This window comes from Oncorhynchus nerka, linkage group LG18, assembly GCF_034236695.1.
Source record: "Oncorhynchus nerka isolate Pitt River linkage group LG18, Oner_Uvic_2.0, whole genome shotgun sequence".
Taxonomy (NCBI): Eukaryota; Metazoa; Chordata; class Actinopteri; order Salmoniformes; family Salmonidae; genus Oncorhynchus; species Oncorhynchus nerka.
The window spans coordinates 34864755-34884924 of record NC_088413.1 but is presented as its reverse complement, the minus strand read 5'-3'; the positions used below and the strand labels follow the sequence as shown (position 1 = coordinate 34884924).

General features: G+C 44.6%; 2 protein-coding genes across 11 annotated transcripts; one reads left to right on the top strand and one right to left on the bottom strand.

Moving 5' to 3' along the window:
* The first annotated feature begins 10 nt into the window (after positions 1–10).
* LOC115145860 (coiled-coil domain-containing protein 86-like) lies at positions 11–3455 on the top strand. Its single transcript, XM_029687439.2, is given in 5 exon segments — positions 11–1313; positions 1315–1832; positions 1970–2096; positions 2370–2444; positions 2713–3455. Coding segments are annotated over 5 exon segments (912 nt in total). The 5' UTR covers positions 11–1262; the 3' UTR covers positions 2854–3455.
* A 34-nt stretch (positions 3456–3489) lies between these two features.
* LOC115145859 (oxysterol-binding protein 1-like) lies at positions 3490–19664 on the bottom strand. 10 transcript variants are annotated; one of them, XM_029687436.2, is made up of 16 exons: positions 19218–19325; positions 18191–18369; positions 15825–16033; positions 14038–14206; positions 13594–13705; positions 13051–13249; positions 12778–12892; positions 12514–12571; positions 12214–12384; positions 11093–11338; positions 8279–8399; positions 8064–8167; positions 7591–7871; positions 7125–7384; positions 5773–5805; positions 3490–5051 (listed from the first exon to the last, which is right to left on the bottom strand). In XM_029687436.2, the coding sequence occupies exons 2-16, from the start codon at positions 18325–18327 to the stop codon at positions 4909–4911; spliced, it is 2358 nt and encodes a 785-aa protein (XP_029543296.1). In that variant the 5' UTR covers positions 18328–18369; positions 19218–19325; the 3' UTR covers positions 3490–4908. The 10 variants fall into 10 exon arrangements, with proteins under 10 accessions (XP_029543296.1, XP_029543297.1, XP_029543298.1 ...); XM_029687438.2 differs by having other exon boundaries at positions 5035–5683; XM_029687437.2 differs by lacking the exon at positions 5773–5805.
* Between the last annotated feature and the right edge of the window lie 506 nt (positions 19665–20170).

The following is a 20170-nucleotide window of genomic DNA, read 5'->3' as shown; positions in this document are numbered from 1 at the left end:
ACTTCAATGATGGCAGTCTCAGAGTAAAGTATATAGCGAACGACGGAGCAGCGGAATAACTTAGTGTGAGTCGTCAGGCTAAGTCTACATACACCTGAATGGCATTCAGTCCAGCCATATACATCTCGACTAGCCTGTCTTTCCAGTAGGCCATGGGGATCCTGTTGTAGTGGATGCTACCGGAGATGTAGAGGAACTCTTCGCCATCCTTAAGGAAGTAGTCATTATTGTATTCCACACTGAAGGTCTGCGGCACTCCAAGCTGACAGAGATTTCTACAACGTAAGAGTTACATATAGTAGTTTTAAATCTGGGGGAGCCATGGAGTCAGTGTGCTGTTTGTTTTATGGCTACATCAAACTGACTTTAGAGAGAGTTGTCGGAGGGACCGCATCATGAGAGCAATTTATATAATTTCATTGCAGTCATGTAACTGTTCTGTTACAGGTTCAGCTTTTTATGGTGAAGAGATGATTTATCAGGTGATGGCACAAGGTTGGCAACAACAACGTGAATGCCAATCGTTGAGCTCTCGTCAAGTGCTGTTGTTGGGTGTATCAAATGAAAAGGCCTACATACATCTCGATGAAAATTAACACAGAGAGCAAAAGAGGATATTCTAATGCCCATTTACGTTATGAATTTATTTGGCTTGCAGTAGGTCAGCCACAGACAGATTGGGTAACCCACAGTTATTGTTCAAGGAACATGCGATTAGTTGAAGTTATAGGCTAATCTAAACATCATTCAAGTTAAGTGCATCCCAAAAACTGGCTTGAATTCTGAATAGGTAACGTTAGCTTGCTGTATGTGTCTGTTTTTTTTCTCCAAATAATTCAGACTAAGCTACTACGAAATGAACTATGTAAGTGTACTTGTAAAGAGGGAACAAAATAGGACATCTCCAACCCGGCATGAGCAAGCCATATTTGAATGTCGTGATGCACTGAATGAATTACTGACTGTTACTGACTGACTGCCGTACTGGACGTCAACAAATGAGATGCGGAAGTTGACGAAGTCATGTGACGATATGTTATGGCAGTACCAACGCCTTACCGGTAGGCGGCAGTCTCATGGAATGCCCAAGGCACAAACTGTATGCTCGTACATCCTGTCATCTCTTCTCCCTCGGTGGTAGTAAGTATCATAAACACACACGTGGGCTTCCGAACTCTGCTCATGTTGTCGTCTCTAAAAGGTCTGTAAATAACATATGTATTTGATTAGTTGTGGTCACGCCATCATATAATTTTGACAACATGTCGACAAGTGAGAAAACACCAAACGAAGGACTGGATGCCCTTCGGCATCCATCAGGACGAGTTGCCTCCTCCGGTTGTGACTCGGACTCGTAGCGGGCGCAGAGTACGGACCCCAGCTGTGTATCTTGACTCTGAAGTACCGAAGACTCCAACACGCCGAACAAGGAAATCTGTCATTCAAGAGTTACCGAATGAGAATGCAGAGAACCAGACGGAAACCAAACCAGCGGTGGTAGTCGTGGAACCAGTTGCCGAAGAGGCTCTTTCGAAAAAACTTCAAAGCAGGGAGTCCAAAGCTGTTGCCAATGCATTTGATGAGGCATACCCAAAACCAGTCAAATCAGACAAACCTGTAGGGAAATCATTAGGTACATTTATTCAAGCTGTGTCACATCATTGCACAGAGAAGGAAAACAAGGTTGGTCCCGTACCAATGGAGACTGTTCCGGACCGCCCAAATAAAACAGCCAAAAAGAGGACTCGTTCAGAGTCAAATGAGAAACTTGACCTGATACCTTTGGGGAAACCGAAATCCGGACGGGTATGGAAGGACCGCAACAAGCAAAGGTCAGTAGGGGCAATAGCCTACATTATATTAACTGCTTGCATATGCTATTACTAGTCAGCCCAGCCAATGCAAACACTGTGCCTATGGTGTCCATAAATTATGAAATGTACCTTTTTATATGTACCTTGTTTTTCAGGTTCTCTGCCCTTGTAAGAGACAAGCCACTGTGCTCCTCCTGGGAGAAGATGGCAGCCAAGCGAGAGCAGGAGCTGGTGAAGAAATATTCCCTGCAACTGAAGGAGGACAAAGCCAGAGAGAAAGAGGTCTGTCACCTGTTCACATGAGTGCACTAACATCTTAAGAAGTAGTGATTAAACTGCGTTCAAAACTGGAAACTCTGCAATCTCCGACTTAAGTGCGTTCAAGACAACTGGTAACTTGGGGGGTTGAACTCTGGCCTCTTTCTAGAGCGCTGACACTGACTCGATCTGGTATTTTTGAGTTCCCAGTTCTTTAACACAGAGGTTGGCAGTGCAACTGATTATTTAGGCATCCCCTAATGATGTAACTGTTTGGGTATCTTTCATCCCATACAGGAAAAGAGGAAGCGGCATGAGGATAACTTGAAAAGGCGAGCTGAGAATGAGAGGAAGGCCGAAGTTGTGCAAGTGGTAAGTCAACACACGCAGCCCCACGTGATCCCAAATGATGGCGTCTTTGTTTCTCACTGTAACCTACGTGAGCCATGCAGATCTCTATTGCTGACTTCAGGGGTTATATGTGTCAATTGTCACGTTCTATGATCAGGTTCCCCCATGTACATGTTATCATCATTCTTGATCTAAAAGGCAATAATGATCCTAAATCAGTCCTGACACTTGATACATATGGCCCCAGGCTAAAAGCTACATCTTGTTTTTTGTGACGTCTCTATCCCAGATCCGGAACACAACGAAGATCAAGAGGATGAAGAAGAAACAGCTGAGGAAGATTGAGAAGAGGGACACACTCGCCATGCTGCAGAAATCACGGCCCAGGAACCCAAAAGCTGCACAGAAAGGTGGCAAAGGGGACAAGTAGAGGGAGTGCTCAAGTTGACTGATGGGACATTCAGAAGCACCCCATGTAGATATGAGAGAACTGGTCATCTGCTACATGCAATTCCGCCAGGATAAAAAGGCGCTCGATCTTTCCATCAATAGGCTAGGTGGAATTTACCATATTACATCTTTCGGATGTGCCTAGGGCTGACATGGCTATGCTAACTGTGTGAGGCGGTTGGGACTGGAGAGCATGAGCAGCAAACCCTTTAAAAACAATTAACCAGCTGTGGAGCATTGCCGATGCAAAAAGAGCCTCCTGTCTCTTGTGGAAATCCAAATGTGAGCTGGAAGAATTATCAACTTGTAATGCAACGTTCCATTAAACAAACCACATTTATATCACATCCCAACCTTTGTGGGGTCATTAGATTATGCTTTTTGTCCACTTTAGTGTGTTGCATTAGAGGAATGTTATAAAGCAAGTGTGCACTTCTCCAGTCAGGCTTTATTACAATCATCCTGCGATGCTGTTACTCACAAAGATCCATAAGAGAATGAATGAGCATCAAAAGTTAGGAAAGTATGATGAATGAGAAACAGGACATAATTATTGAAAATAAAGACAACCAATATGGCAAACTCTGGTACAACGCATGAATGGTTTTGATACTGATATTTTTGTATTTGCACTTTATTTTTTCACAACCATTGGTCTTCACAGCAGTGTAACTTGTGCAAACAAACTTGGGACACAACTGTTCAGTCATGTTGTACAGGGCCAGGGATTAGGACAACACAGAAGTGATCAAACAAATGACTTAACGGACAATCCAGTTTTAGGAGAAACTCATGTTCTCTCTGACCATAACACACTAATATTAGCAATCTGTTTAGTTTTTCCTCACACTCACATTAAGTACACTTGAAAATAAGATTTATTTTTGGAACTCAAACCTTGCACTCAAGCTCACATTGTGTACTAGCACTGCACACACACTTTAGTTCACGTAGACGAAGAGTGGCCTCACACACCCTGAATCCCTATTAATTTATAGTACACTACTTTTGAACACTGCCTATAAGGTGTCAAAAGAAGTGCACTATATAGGGAATAGGGTGCTATTTTGAACACATCCACCAAGTAAAGTACTAGGCCACTATTCCAATATGTTACGATCAAGTCTGCTCCACACACTAATCCTATTTTTAAAAAACTACAGCTACACTAGATTGCTTTGCTGTTGGAAGAGGTGGAAGTTATCTTTGGGATGTAGGGCGTAGTAGGAACTGTTTAAATAGTATTATGGCGATACATCCTTCATTTAGACCATTACGCTGCTTTGCAAATTATCCATGTGCCAAGCAGCAGAGGACCTAATGTGATGACACCAAGTTCTGGAGGACACACCTCTTTACAGCATTTGTGAAACATTGAAAATCTGGCAGCCTCAAAACAGACATAAGCACCAACCCATTGCTATTACAACCCCCCCCCTCTTCACATACTCTTACAAAACTGTCCATATCCTTTGGAAGAGGAACAGGGTAGAGTTAGTGTTAAATCGCTAGAATCTATCAACCAAACCACCTATCTGCCCCCAGTCTTTTCCACAGACTAACATAGCAAGAGATGAAGTGTGAGAGAAAGAGCCCGGGAAAGGAAGAGACAGAGAAAGACAAAGGCCTAGCCAGTGGCTCTAAGGGGAGATATCTAATCATTGTAGTGAAGCTGAAGCGTCGGGGGTGACGTTTTCCCTAGCTACAGATCTAGGATCAGCTTCGGCTCCCCCAATGGTGGGAAATGCAAAACGGACCCCAGATCAGCATCTAGGAGAAACGGACCCTACACAGAAGATGAAGGCAGAAGAAAACAGGTCTGTCCCCCTGTCCGGTTGCACTGTCCTGCAGGGTCTCACTGCCCCTGTGCACACCATCCCCACAGAGAGTGATAGGGGAGAGGTTGGGGGCTGGGTTGGGGTTAAACAGGGTCGATACCCAGGTTGCCCCTTCTTCAATTGGGGAAAAAGGGCAGCTTGTGGCCTTCCATATTCCAAATGCCTGGGTTAGTACAATTCGCTGATGGGGGGGTAGGTCAATATATATCGGGGCACACGTCCCAGCTGCCGTGGTCCTTCGCTTCCCAGTAGCCCCCCTTGTAGACGTGCATGGACTCTCCCGTGACGGCATCCTCGGTCCGCTCGAACCACATCGCCTCATAGTTGTCCTGGTGGACGCCTGACGGGAATAAGAGAAAAAGAAAGCCATTTAATCCATTGAAAGAACCATAGATGTTGAGGACCTGCCATGGAAGCTTTGGGACAGGGACTTCTGCATCAAGACCATATAAAAGAAGGATGAGGTCAGGAGTTTTTCAGTCACTGCTTATGACAGTATTGGCTCATCCCTCTTTGGTATGATCCTGGAGAAGCAGAACATTAGAACAATAGGATGACAAGGACAACATTGCAGCAGTATAGCTACAATAGTTACCAGAGTTGTCATTTCTAGTGCTACAAGATTTGACATACGACCACCGCAAGACTTTGGGAACTAGTATTTCTCTGCAACTACTAGAGCTTCTAAGAGGAAGGAGACAAACTACAGACAAATAACAACAGAGAAAGAGACAGAAGGAGAGAGAGAAAGAACAGCACTGGTGTTACTTGCTTTTGACAGCAGCTCCATAATGACCTTCCATGTCATCGACTGGGGGGGGGGGGGACAAATGGAAATATGAGGGATGGTGGAATGATGGCTGATGTGGAAATTGTATCTAAAAAGGTGCGAGAATTAAATCATGGTGTGTGTGTGTGTCCCGAACAATGAATACTTGCTTTGATACTCTGAGAGGGGCGGACCACGTGGGGCTGCAAAAGGGAAGACTGACAGATGAGTATGTGAGTGTGCGGATAGAAAAACAGGGATATAGAGAGGAAAAGAGTAGAGGGCTACTTGCTTGGAGTGTGAGGTGGAGAATCGTCGGGGTCCGCTGAAGGGGGAGAGAGGAACATGAAAAATTGACAAAGGAATGAAATTATGAAAAGAAGAGGGGGGGGGGGGGGGACCTGCAACCTAACCAAATAAATGTATTTAATATACTATGATACTTACTGGTGTGATGTGAAAAATTTAAGCTAGCCTATTTTAACTACGCTACTGAGCTGTTTGCTACCACAGGACATTGCTGCATATCAATTTAAACATTCCTCGAGTATTAGAATTCAAAGGTGAATTTCACAGCACAATAAGTCATTTCTAGGCATAGCCTGGAAATCTGGGTCGTATTCACTAGACATCTTAGGTAGACAAACATTCCAAAACAAGAAGGGACTACCTGAACTTGTCAAATAAGAGTTTTGTTGCAAAACATTTTGTGCACTAATGAACACGGTATTGATTGACAAGCATATTTGCGACACAAAAAAAGCTAGCTAACTACCTTTGTATACACACACTAAACGGAAAGTGATAGCAGGATCAAGTGTCAGAAGGAGAGGGAATAAGAGAGCAAAAGGGTGGAGAAAACGAGGAAGTGCGCTATAAGGACACAGATGGACGGAGGAAAGGGGGGAGTTTGTGGTACTTGCTTTCGTCTGAAGCCTGGCTCGCTTCCGTACCAATCTCCACTGCATCGGCTGAACACAGCACAAACCAAGGATGGATAGATGAATAAAGAAAGTGGGATATGATGGCTCGTCAGAATGATTACATACACCTACCGTGTGAAAAGTGGAACGGATTGTGTGTGTGTGTGATAGTAAAGGTAGTGAGACAATAGGGGGAAGAGAGGAGTACTTGCTTTTCAAAGGCGAGTCAGTGATGAAAGAGTCCTCAATGACAGCTTGGGGGACAGAGAGACAGACAAATGTGTGAAAGACAGAGATATATACAAGAGGAGAAAGGGACAGACAGGTAGACCATGAACACAGACAGCTTTGGGACGACACATTCACTTTGTCTTTCCTCCAACCTGCCTCCATCTCCTTTTCCTCTCTCTAACTACAATAGAAGCCAAAGAGACCTGACTCCTCATTCAAGTTAATGGTGAGTACTTGCTTACAAGCACAAGAAATGGATCTTGCTCCCATCTTGGGCATGTCCCAATAATATCCTCAATTGTGCACTTGTTTACTACTTCAAATATTGGATTGGTGAGACATAGGTTAGTGGGTGTCTCCACCATGTTTCTTATACCAGTCATTTCCTTTCAAATAAGTACAGGAAAGTGAACACCTTGGAAGGAAGGAGATAAACTGGGATATAGTCCTTCTTGCACCTCCTTTCCCTGCCCCCCTCCCTCTTTCTCACCGTCCTCCGCTACTTCCACCCCCTCTGCCCCCTCCTCAGGCAGGTTGGCTGCCTGCTGGGCCTCTCGCTCCCTCTCGCGGCGGACGCTCCTCTGCTTCTCCTCCAGCCGTTGCTTCTCGGCGTTGGCCTCGTCCCACCGGCCCGCCTCCATCAGCTGCTGGTCGGGCCGTCGCCGGCTGTCGGTGGGCGCCACGCCCTCCTCGGGCTCGTTGAGCGTCAGTGCCAGCGACGAGAAGTAGTACATGGTCTCCGCACCCTCACTGCAGATGAGAGGATGGGAAATAAAGAAGGGAAATGAGAGAGAGAGAGCGAGAGAGACCAAACAACAGATGTGAGATGATTGAAAAAGCCGTGTTCTTTGACACACCAAATGTATTTTTCATTTGCTGCACTTCAGCGCAAAAATTTGTTTGTTTTTTTAATTAAAAAAAAAACACACCCTCACCCACCCCCACCCTCTACTCACGGTAGTGGGTTCTTCTTCCAGAGCTCCTTGGCTTTGAGCGTCTGGTAGACGGTCTTCTGTTTGCCCTCGGTGCCGTTCTCGCCCTTATTACTCTGCATCACCCTGGAGAACTCAATCTTCTCATCCCACGTCCCTGACAGCACATAGTGGGCCTTACCCTCCTTGTCTGCCACCACACCAGTCACCTTCCTGGCCACGTCTCTGGAGAAGTAGCTGTACGGGGCGAACTTGAGATGGCAGCGGTCGCCGGTCCGGTGGTTCACCACGTCTATCTCGCCCGACTGAGAAAAACAGAGAGAGAAAATTGAATTATTTGTTTGTGTAGATCAACAAAATACATCTTGAATGTTTTTTGGGATTGGTCTAAAATCTCCTAACACTCACAGTAGGTTCTGCATATGTCTATTCCAAAGATTGTGGCATGATAATGTCACTTTAACAGATATAGCCATCTTGTGTGATATTTTTCTTACCTGGTCGATCCACAATTTGCCCACAATGATGTTGTGTACTGTTGTAGTAACTTTCTTCCACGAGTAGTGATTGTTGCTCTTCTCAAACATACATTGGATAGAACCTGTGGAAGATGGTTACACCACAGTAAACATGTCAAATGCCAACTAAACAAACAAAGATTGAGCGTGATGAAAACATTGGCTGGCAACTATCAGTCCTCACACTGCCTTACCCAGAGGCATGATGGAGAGGTATTTCCCCCTGAACTTGCTGGCGAGGGAGATCTCCTGTCGGAGGGTCCAGCCTCTCTCTGAGATGGCATGATGAGCCGCTGCAGGCGGGTGGTGACTCACCTGGATGGAGGAGCATTGGGTAGGGCGATATTAAAATTGAGTCACTAAGCACAGTGTTTTGCAACTCCGGTCCTGGGGACCCACAGAGTACCATTTTTATTTTTAACTTTGCACTAAAAACACCCGATTCGACTAATTAATGGCTTGATGATTAGCCGATTATTTGAGTCAGATGTGGTTGTGCTGGGCTAAAACAACATATGTAAAAATGTATGTAAAGTGTAAGTGTGTGAATAAAGAGAGACGTTGTTTCTCACAGCTGACACTAGGGTGTATTCCTCTCCGTTTTCCTCTCTTTCCCTCCCAGGGAATTGAGTACCACAGTATGAGTCATAAAACCCGGAAATGGTTCCAATCGTTTTTTCTGAACATTCATTTTTCCATTTGGATTTTAGAACTAATACATAAGGTTTGTGTTTGGTGTAGGCTTACCCTGGCGTGACGTGTTGATAACCGCGCAAATGTCTTGGACAAGGTAACTTTATCAATAATTAGTGTAGCAATATTTTTTTTGTCAATTGAGGCAAATGTATTGATAAAACTCAAGGCTATCAAAAACATCACGCAAAAGGTAAGCCCACACCACACACAGTTAATTCAATTTCTTTTGTAAAATACACAATGTGAAAAATGAATGTCGGATAAAACCATTGGAACCATTTCCGTGGTTTTATGGGTATTATGTGGCGTACTGTTGGAATGTGCTACAGCAAAAGGGAACGTTTCAGCACCACAGGTGATGGACAGTGCTGGAACTCTTGACAGTTCTCTGACTAACTGGCTGTTTCTAGAGGTACCACTACCCATCGATGCCTTCCCTGTAAATGTACTGTGAGAATTGTAATGGGAAATGATATGAGTCATTATTTTCCTGTATTTGATTTACTGTTGATATGGATTGATATGTAATAAACATAATTGTATGTGCGGGGAGACACAGACAGATGCATTAAGGAACAGGAATTAACCATGTACAGTACTAGTGAAATGTTTGGACACCTACTCATTGCAGGGTTTTTCTTCATTTTTACATTGTAGAATAATAATGAAGACATCAAAAACTATGAAATAACAAATATGGAATCATGTAGTAAGCAAAAAAGTTAAACAAATCAAAATATATTTGAGATTCTTTAAAGTAGCCACCCTTCGCCTTGACAGCTTTGCACACACTTGGCATTTTCTCAACCAGCTTCATGAGGTAGTCACCTTGAATGCATTACAATTAACAGGTGTGCCTTGCTAAAAAAGTTCATTAGTGGAATTTCTTTCCTTAATGCGTTTGAGCCAATCAGTTGTGTTGTGACAAGGTAGGGGGAGTATACAGAATATAGCCCTATTTGGTAAAAGACCAAGTCCATATTATGGCAAGAACAGCTCATATAATCAAATACGTCCATCATTACTTTAAGACATGAAGGTCAGTCAATCTGGAAAATTTCAAGAACTTTGAAAATCTATTCAAGTGCAGTCGTAAAAAAAACATGAAGCGCTATGATGAAACTGCCTCTCATGAGGACCACCACAGGAAAGGAAGACCCAGAGTTACCTCTGCTGTAGAGGATAAGTTCATTAAAATGACCAGCCACAGAAATTGCAGCCCAGATAAATGCTTCAGAGTTCAAGGAACAGACACATCAACAGTTCAGAGAAGACTGTGTGGATCAGGCCTTCATGGTTGAATTGCTGCAAACAGGACAATTACCCAACACACCTCCAGGCTGTGTCAGGGCTATATGACCAAGGAGGAGAGTGATGGAGTGCTGCATCAGATGACCTGGCCTCCACAATCTCCCAATCTCAACCCAATTGAGATGGTTTGGGATGAGTTGGACCGCAGAGTGAAGGAAAAGCAGCCAACAAGTGCTCAGCATATGTGGGAACTCCTTCAAGACTGTTGGAAAAGCATTCCCTGTGAAGCTGGTTGAGAAGATACCAAGAGTGTGCAAAGCTGTCATCAAGACAAAGGGTGGATACGTTGAAGAAATCTCAAATATATTTAGTTTTGTTTAACACTTTGTTGGTAACGACATGATTCCGTGTTATTTCATAGTGTTGAATTCTTTACTATTATTCTACAATGTAGAAAATAGTCAAAATAAAGAAAAAGCCTTGAATGAGTAGGTGTCCAAACCTTTGTCTGGTACTGTATGTTTAAGTAATATATCTAATTAAGTAGTTGTCACTCGTTAGTTTATATTTATCTGTTGTAACCAAGTACTTATCTTCTTACCTTTGACCTGTTTAACTGCCAGTATCGAATGTCTGCCAGTGTTGAATGTTATGGTTAATGTTTGACACCAGACTGGATTCTAGGACAGCAATAATGTATCTGTGACACTGTAGCAGCTGATGCTGCGACTTCCTGCAAGCCTTTTGGGCTGGTGTTTACAGAACATTTGATGCTGTGAGATTAATGCTTTTAGGGCCTTCTCTGCTTTTGTTCTGGAGGGGTCTCCTCGTTGCAATAAACCGGATTGATACGATCAAAATTGTTGCGATGTCAATTTGTAGTTTATTGAATGTGTATTGGTTTTAAAAACATAGCCACTGTAGATGCAAAGCTTATTTTCTAATACTCCCTCTCTCTGCCCCCTCCCTCTTAGCCATTTGAACCTGTAGCCCTCACTCCCCCTTCTGTTTTTCCAATTTCCTCTCTTTCCTACCAGTCCCCCCCCCCCTCCCTTTTTTACCTGTTCACACAGTGAGCGGTAGCCGCTCTCCCTCAGCCGGTCCAGTTCGTAGGTCTCCCCCAGTAGGGGGTTGAAGGGTTTCCCTGTGCGGTGGACCGTAGTGGAGTAGGATGATACGGTGAAGGCAGCCACGTAGCACAGCTGCTCCAGAGAGCTCTGGCATTTAGCTGCCTTGTCTAGGAGCTCGTAGTACTCCAAGTCCTCGGATAGACGCTGGAGCATGGAAATTGGTTCGTTGAAGTTCACCTGAGAAGGGGAGAAAAGGGGGAGAGAAAGGAAACTTAGAATGGAACGAGTTAGGGAAAAATACAGGTAACTGCCAAAATAGAGGAAACACTGACATGAAGTGTCAATGTGCCTTAGCATTGATTCTGCAAGTGTCTGGAACTCTATTGGAGGGATGCAACACCATCGTTCCATGAAACATTCCAACATTCGGTGTTTTGTTGATGGAAAACGCGGTCTCACACACTTTAAACCCCCTATGCTCCTTAACCGCTTAATAAACTCAGGAACCATGCTGTGTGGAAGCACCTGCTTTCAATATACTTTGTATCCCTAATTTACTCAAGTAGAGTGTTTCCTTTATTTTTGGCAGTTACCTGTCGATGCATTTCATTCCAAAAGATGTTCTCTCCCGATTGCCTTCGTTCAATACAATGCACAGAGCTGAAAGCTACACCCAAACAAGGGCACTGCGTTCATCCACCTCTGGCCTGCTCGCCTCCCTACCACTGAGGAAGTACAGTTCCCGCACAGCCCAGTCAAAACTGTTCGCTGCTCTGGCCCCCCAATGGTGGAACAAACTCCCTCACGACGCCAGGACAGCGGAGTCAATCACCACCTTCCGGAGACACCTGAAACCCCACCTCTTTCAGGAATACCTAGGATAGGATAAAGTAATCCTTCTCACCCCCCCCCCCTTAAAAGATTTAGATGCACTATTGTAAAGTGGCTGTTCCACTGGATGTCTTAAGGTGAACGCACCAATTTGTAAGTCGCTCTGGATAAGAGCGTCTGCTAAATGACTTAAATGTAAATGTAAATGAAAGCAATGCTTAGAGTGTGCTGCAGTAGTCTAGTCACACACACACACACACACAACCACACGTGTTTCTTACAGGCATGGGGATCTTGGAGAGCTCCTTGCCGATGCAGTTCTTCATGATGCTCCAGAGGTTCAGAGAATAGTTGGGCTTGTCTGGGATTTTGGTCCGCCTCTTCCTCACTGGCTCAACCTCCAGGGACTGCGGCGACTCCGGATTGGACCCCAACGACTGCTCGTCACAAAGCTGTGGGCGGCCAAAGAAGAGGGCAGAACACAAACACATTTTTTTTTCCCCCCAAGGGACATCCTATGTACCGTAAAGCAAGTAATAAAAAATAAATAAATAAATTTCTAAACACATTTACACACTCACTGATTGGTCATCAATCCCAGTCTCAGTGCTGAGACCACTGACGTTACTTCCTGACCTTCTGGGTGGAGGAGAAAGAAACAGATATATATAGGAGAAAAATAAATGCATCTTACCAATTACAGTTTGCCTTCTAAAAGCTCAGTTTAAAAATCGCTCATAAAATGCCATGCCATTTGTATTGTTAAAAAGGAGGTTGAGCGAGAGAAAAAGAAAAGAGCGAGAAACGGAGAGCAAAAAGAAAAAAAGAGGTAGAGGCGTGCTGACCTATGATACTTGGGGTCGGCCGGTACAGTAATGAACCCCGCCGGGTCCTCCATAGCGTCAAAGAACTCGTTCTCATCATCCTCATCGCTCGCGTCACCCTTTACTGAGCCCGAACCTGAGAGAGGGGGAGAAAACAAAATACTATGAATGAGAGCAGGTCATCGATTCAGCGGTTGACTTAACTAGCAGGCTAACAGCCAGATTGACGTTAAGGTTCAGGGGTTCAAAGAGTTTAATGTAACAGATCGTTCGGGGTCAGAGGTGATGCCTTACTCTTGCTGTCCAAGGCGGGGTTGCTCTGGGAGAGGGGCAGTACGGTGGCCCCTCTAAAGGCCCTCTCCAGGTGGTTGTGCTGCTTGGCTAGCTGCTCCAATGTTTCCTCCAGCCTTATCCTCTGGTCCCGCTCCGAATGCAAGGCTTTCTGCCACCGTTTACTGTGGGCCTGGGCCAGGGACAGGAAGTCTCTGCACGCCTGGGGGGAGAAACGTTAGGGAAAGGTTAGAGAAACATTTGATAAAAACACCATAAACAGTACGGTGGGTCTGGGCCAGGGAGTCTCTGCATGCCCGGGGGAGGGGGGGTACGTTAAGGAAACGTCACAGAAACGCTTTTAGAACATTCAGACTATACTACAAAGCCTTGTAAATGTTTGTGTAACAGTCAAGATACAGATGGCTCGTACGGTGGGCTTCAGCTAGAACGAGGTCTTTACTAAATTATTACACTGATTTATTAGACCTCGACTGTATTCTATGTACAACGCTTTGTAAACCAGTGTCGTCCTTCGCACACTACAAAAACAATAACAACACGTACGTTGATCATGGCGTTGGAGGTGATGCGGAACAACGTTGCTCTCTCTGTCACCTGCCGGATCTTGCCATCCGTGTCGCCTCCCAGCCGCACCCCCTCCAGCTCTGACAGGGACCTAGGACAGAGGAACAGCTAAGGAGAGTCAACCAGTGCCTTCAACCCATCCCATCACTTTTGTATGTCGTGTTTGTAATTTGTTTATTCACTCAGACGACTCTGCAACCAAGACACATATCTGGTCCATAACAAAATCTTAGCCCTTAGTTGGCCAACCAGTTACTATGTGCTTGTAAGGATAGAACAAAACAATAGCTTTTTGCATCCATTGATGTGTTCCATGGATGTGGGCAAAGTTATCTTGTTGTACTACCATTGGTGTCTATACATGGGGATTCCACCAGTTGTTTATTGTAAGGTTTGTGTGAGCGTGATGGGTTGACCTCTGACCTTTGGAGGGCAGAGCCGTGCTTGGCGATGAGGTCGTTGCAGGTGCTCAGGTCTTCCACCTTGCTGCCCAGAGTGCGTAGTGTGGACTGTACCTCTGAGTTAGAGTTACGAGCCCCTCCGCCCTGTCCCGAGGTAGGGGGTGACGTGGGACACTCATCACCAGAGTCGTCTGGAGAAGAAGAAAAGAAAGGAAAGGGATTAACACACACACTATAATATACAGTACCAGTCAAAAGTTTGGACACCTGCTCATTCCAGGGGTTCTTTCTTTTTCTACATTGTAGAATAATAGTTACGACATCAAAACTATGAAAAACACATATGGGAATCATGTAGTAACCAAAAATGTGTTAAACAAATACAAATATTTAGACTCTTCAAAGTAGCCACCCTTTGCCTTGATGACAGCTTTGCACACTCTTGGTATTCTCTCAACCAGCTTCAACTGGAATGCTTTTCCAACAGTCTTGAAGGACTCATTGTTGGGTCATTGTCCTGTTGAAAAACAAATGACAGTCACACTAAGTGCAAATCAGATAGAATGGCGTATCGCTGCAGAATGCTGTGGTAGCCATGCTGGTTAAGTGTTCCTTGAATTCTAAATAAATCAGCCAGTGTCATTGGCTAAGTCCCCCCACACCACCACCTCCATGCTTCACGGTGGGAACCACATACGCAGAGATCTGTTCACCTACTCCGCGGCTCACAAAGACACGGCGGTTAGAACCAAAAATCTGGACTCATCAGACCAAAGGACAGATTTCCACCGCTCTAATGTTCATTGCTCGTGTTTCTTGGCCCAAGCAAGTTATTATTGGTGTCCTTTAGTAGTGGATTCTTTGCAGCAATTTGACCACGAAGGCATGATTCGTGCAGTTTCCTCTGAACAGTTGATGTTGAGATCTGTCTGTTACTTTAACTCTTTAACTATTTGGGCTACAATTTCTGAGGCAGGCATCTCTAATGAACTTACCTTCTGCAGCAGAGTTAACTCTAGGTCTGCCTTTCCTGTGACGGTCCTCATGAGAGCCAGTTTCATCATAGTGCTTGATGGTTATTGCGTCTGCACTGATATTTTCCGGATTGACTGACCTTCATGTCTTAAAGTAATGATGGACTGTCGTTTCTCTTTGCTTTTCTGAGCTGTTCTTGCCATAATATGGACTTGGTCTTTTACCAAATAGTGGTGGTGTTCAGAAGATTGTCACAACACAATTGATTGGCTCAAACGCATTAAGGAAAGAAATTCCACAAATTAAATTTTAAACAAGGCAAACCTGTTAATTTAAATGCATTCCAGGTGACTACTACCTCACGAAGCTGGTTTAGAGAATACCAAGAGTGTGCAAAGCTGTCATCAAGGCAAAGAGTGGCTACTTTGAAGAATCTCAAATATTTTTGGTTACTACATGATTCCATGTTATCTACAATGTATAAAATAGTAAAAATAAAGAAAAACCCTGGAATGAGTAGGTGTCCAAACATGTGACTGGTACAGTATATGAAGAAGAAAAAAAACAGATTATGTCAGAATGATAGCCCCACCCCCTCACTCTAACTGGGGGTTATACAGTAAACCGTAATTCTTGAGAAGAAAAAAAACAATGTTCTCTCTCCATAACCACCTCTTTCTCAAAGGAACATGAACAAACACATACAGTATACACTCCACTCAGACACACCCCTCAACCCTTCTTCCCTTTCCCTCTCTGTACCCATCACAGACCGTTCTACCCAGACAAATCCCTTCCTCTCCCTCCTCCTTTTTCCTATCCTCCCTCCCTCACCAGACTCGGCCTGATTGCGGACAGCCTTGGCCTTGGCCAGCTCCAGGGCAGTGATCCAGCGCTGCCGCTCCACCTCAGAGCTGGCCTTCAGGTGGTAGGTTTGTGCCCCGCCGTTAGAGATGACAAAGTTGCACGAGTCCTCCACCGCAATGTTGGCCGTAGCCAGGTTGATGGTGCCACGGCACGTGTGGCCCATCTCTGCCTGTGTCCTGGGGAGAAACAGAGTGAGAGAGAAGGGTGGGTTTAACCAGCTCCAACTCCTGAACCAGCTCCAACTCCTGAACCAGCTCCAACTCCTGCTTGTATGGCTGGTCTGAAAACAACTCCTAGCCCCCTAACCTGATCCTCTTCAGTGTTTGCTCATCTGATGGAACCATATAGGAAGCAATACGGCAGAAGCTTCTCTAAGCCTACTGGAAGCCAAGATGAAGACATCACTTGAATTATGCCTAACTTGTTTCTGTTGGTCTGCTAACACCAGAAACAGGGAAAGAGGTTATGGAATATGTTCAGACTGAGGAAGCTTTAGGCTAGTTGGAGTAAAATAGAGTAAACTAATTTTGGACAACAATGCTCTCTGTTCCACATTGCTTTATTTTACATTCCATTAGGTAAAGGTCTCTGATTACAACCAGTTTAACCAGGAACCATTATGATTACACCAGAAAAGAGGAGTGGGGACCCAATACTCAGATTACAGGGAAGTGTGGCAATAGAAACCAGCTGACTCTGATGGTCCAGTCTGGAATATTGGCTATTGCTGCCTAACTAATTTGTTCATATGGAACAAAGGAATCTGCCCAATACAGCTATGCTATGTCAGGGACAATCTAGCCTAGCGTTGGAAAAACATTTCATATTTCTGGTTTGGCAATTTTGCATGATTGCAAAAACCTTTGAGCAAATGTCTCACTAAATGCACTCTTGGCAAGTTATTTGAGAGAAAACAAGACTCAGAGAGAGGAACATAAAGTGTGTGAAAGTGCTTATCACCGGATTCTAAATTGTTAGGCAAACAGTACTGCTCACAACACACAGCGTGCTTGGAGTGGGAGGTGAATGGTACACAGCAACATGTGTCTCCAAAACTCATTAAACAAACACGACTCATATTACACAGCCCAGTGAAGACATGACTCCTCCACAGGGCCGAAAACAGGCCAAGCATTCAGACACACATCTTTGTTGCAAGCAAAACGAAGATGAGTCATGCAATATTGTGACACCATTAAATGGCAAAGAGTTAAACAGGGACTCCACGATGACCTCTAGCTTCAATTTCTTTATGATACTGTGCGCCATAGTCAAAACTCATGATAGGCATATAAAAGGAGCAAGTTGTATTCACCTTATAGTGCAGGAGAAATGTCAACACAACACAGAGCAAATCACAGCTATAATATAACTGTCTATACATTGACAGTGGAAAAATGACCCTAGCCATATCCCTGGATAACAATGACATTCTTCTAGATTTTTCCAATAGCGTGTGATTGCGGCCCGCAATTCAGGACGTTTCTGCATGGGGGCATTACGGCATCTGCAGGAATGCCCCCACCTCGAGCACGACATCGTCATGCTTGCGTGACACTTTTGTTATTTGGGATTTCCATTGATTGTCTAGGCGATTAAAATGTGGGTAAAATAAAAAATAAAAGTATTATCAGAGTTTGTCAGGGGCTAAGGACACCGTCTACCGGTATCCTATGACCTAGCTACCGGTGTCGCCCCCGCCTGCTGTGTACCAGAGTCCTCCTAGCTAACAAGCTAGCTTGCACAGTGTCCTTCGCTCCCACTGGCACAAACACCTGCCCTTGTTAACAGAACTGCTGGAAAGCAGTGCCTAACAGGCGGGGTGCAGTACACTGTCTACTGGTATGCTAGCTAGCTACTTATCCCGCCTGCTGTACCGGATTCCTAGCTAGCTAACTAACTAGCTAGAACAGTGTCCTTCACTCCCACTTGTCGAACACCTGCCCTCGCCGTTGTTTACAGAACTGCGGGAAAACAGTGCCAGACAAGCAGAGGCGAAGGACACAGACTACCTTTGTCCTAGCTAGCTACCGACGTTGTCGCCCCCGCCTCCTCTTCTGTGGGGTTAATTGGCGGTTGGCATCCAATGTTATGGTGCATTACCGCCACCTACTGTACTGGAGCACCCTACCTCCTGCCTGTGTACTGGAGTCCTAGCTTAAAAATTGACCAATAGAAGTATAAGAGGGGTTCCTGCAGATGCAGGAATGCCCACAAGCAGGAACGGCCCTGAATTACAGGCAGCAAAGATTGCTGGTAACTCTTAGTCTTATCTGTTACAGAGGATGCGAAGAGGTACTATATCATGCCACCCCATCTCGCCCCGTTCTTACCTGTAGTAGGATAGTAAACCGTTGCTCAAGACGAACCATCGTCGCTGGTAGCCCTTGATGTAATTTGTCCATTTGAATAGCCATCCTTTGTATGTGTCTCCAGCCGGAGTCGGGGTGAGTGCCTTGGGCTCCGACATTACGACAGTCTGAGCCTCCACAGTAGGCTAGTAGATTGGAGCCTAGGGAGGTGAAAAACAGTAAGACAACCTGTAAATGGCATGGGAAAATCTACAGACTATTTACTAGCCAACTAATCCATACATACTTGGGATACATACTAGAAGACCACGTATGCTGTCAGTGTCAAGTCAGAACAGTTTCGACTGTCACTACAAATCAGCATAACCCAAAGGCCGGCAGATGACGATATTGAGTAATTTCGATATCGCCATCTACCGGCCTTTGGGCGACAATCAGTGACACTAGCCTACCTGTCGGTGTCAACTGCCTGGCTTTGGTTAACAGTATCATATTGCGTAAATTGATATAGCAAGTCATATCAGCAACTTAGCTAGCTAGCTAAGCTGGATAAGTTGTTGGAGACCAACTGCTGCTAGTGATTTTAACAAGACTTATCTTCCTAGCTAGCCTGCAAACGTCGCGCTAGATAGGCTAAACAGGTAGCATTAGCTAAACTAGTTACAGTAGCTAACGTTAACGGCATAGCCAGTCTTGTCGAGAGCAAGAAGATAAGAGCAATAACGTTTCCATCCAAACTTTGGCACGAAGTTATAAGGATATTAGTTACTACTACACAATTTGCAATGACTATACACTTTACACATTTAGCACTGTCAGTGCAAAATCAACAATAAGCTACTAGCGGCCTAACACAGCACAGCCTGGCGCTAAAGTGCAGCATCACACACCGCACTCACGACAATGACAGGCGGATCCACCTCGGCGCTAACGACCGTCGACCGAGAGTCGATGCCTTGAGCAGCTTATCAACTCAAGTTTTGCAATAAAAATACACTTTATTATGCTCGTATAGCTAGTAAATTAATGAGCCATACAATCAACCAACCTGTATCAATATGTCGAGGAAAAACTGACGCAATTTCCTTGGGCTACTATACCTTGACAACTTCAACATCCGACTGGACATTTACTTTTGCTTAAAAAAATGAAAGTAGCATGACAAACGTAGCTATCAAGCCACCACCTTCCCAATCAAAGTTATTCGCCTTATCATTAAATGTCAGGAACACAATTGATTTCAGTTTTTTGTTAACATTTTTATTTTTTTTTTTACAAATCTTCCCATCTTAACGTTTACCTTGTATCAATGGGCGGGGTGTGCACATTGTAGACTTCATTGGGCCCTAAATTAAATATCCACCCACCTGGGGAACCGGTCCATGCAAAAAGAACTAGTCCACTCACTGGTACCACCTGTGTGCGGCCAGAGACGTTCAACAAAGTACACTCGCTTCAAAACGTGAACACAAAAATAAGAATCATCGTCAGAAACCTTTTTTTTTTTTTTTATTTTTTAAGGAACTCATGTAATATTTCTCAACTCTGGTGGAACCTTCAAACACAGTCATTGGGTGGAACACTGGGTGGGGCGTACAGGGGTGAATTCATTACGGAAACCGTTAACCGTTTTTAGAACCAAACAGCAAAACTAGAGTTTCCATTGGACACTTAAGAAGCCTTTTGCAACATAATCGGCATAATGAATACACCCCTGGTGTTTTCTGGCTCTTTCGGGGTAGCAGTTTCCCTTAACCACAGATCTTGGAACAGATTACCATAACCCCAATTCCAGATATTTTATTGGTGATGAAAAACATCTCACCCTGTCTTGACCAGCCTCCTGTCCCACTAGTCTGTGCCATGGGTCCACAGTCTGTTAGCAGTGTCAGCTTCAGTTGACCCGTAGTGTCCTGTTCTAGTCCGAGGCACTACTGTATGTCTCATGCTCAGTTAGGTTCCAAGTCGCAGTTTGTGGCCTTAGTAGCAGCTGCTTTGAGT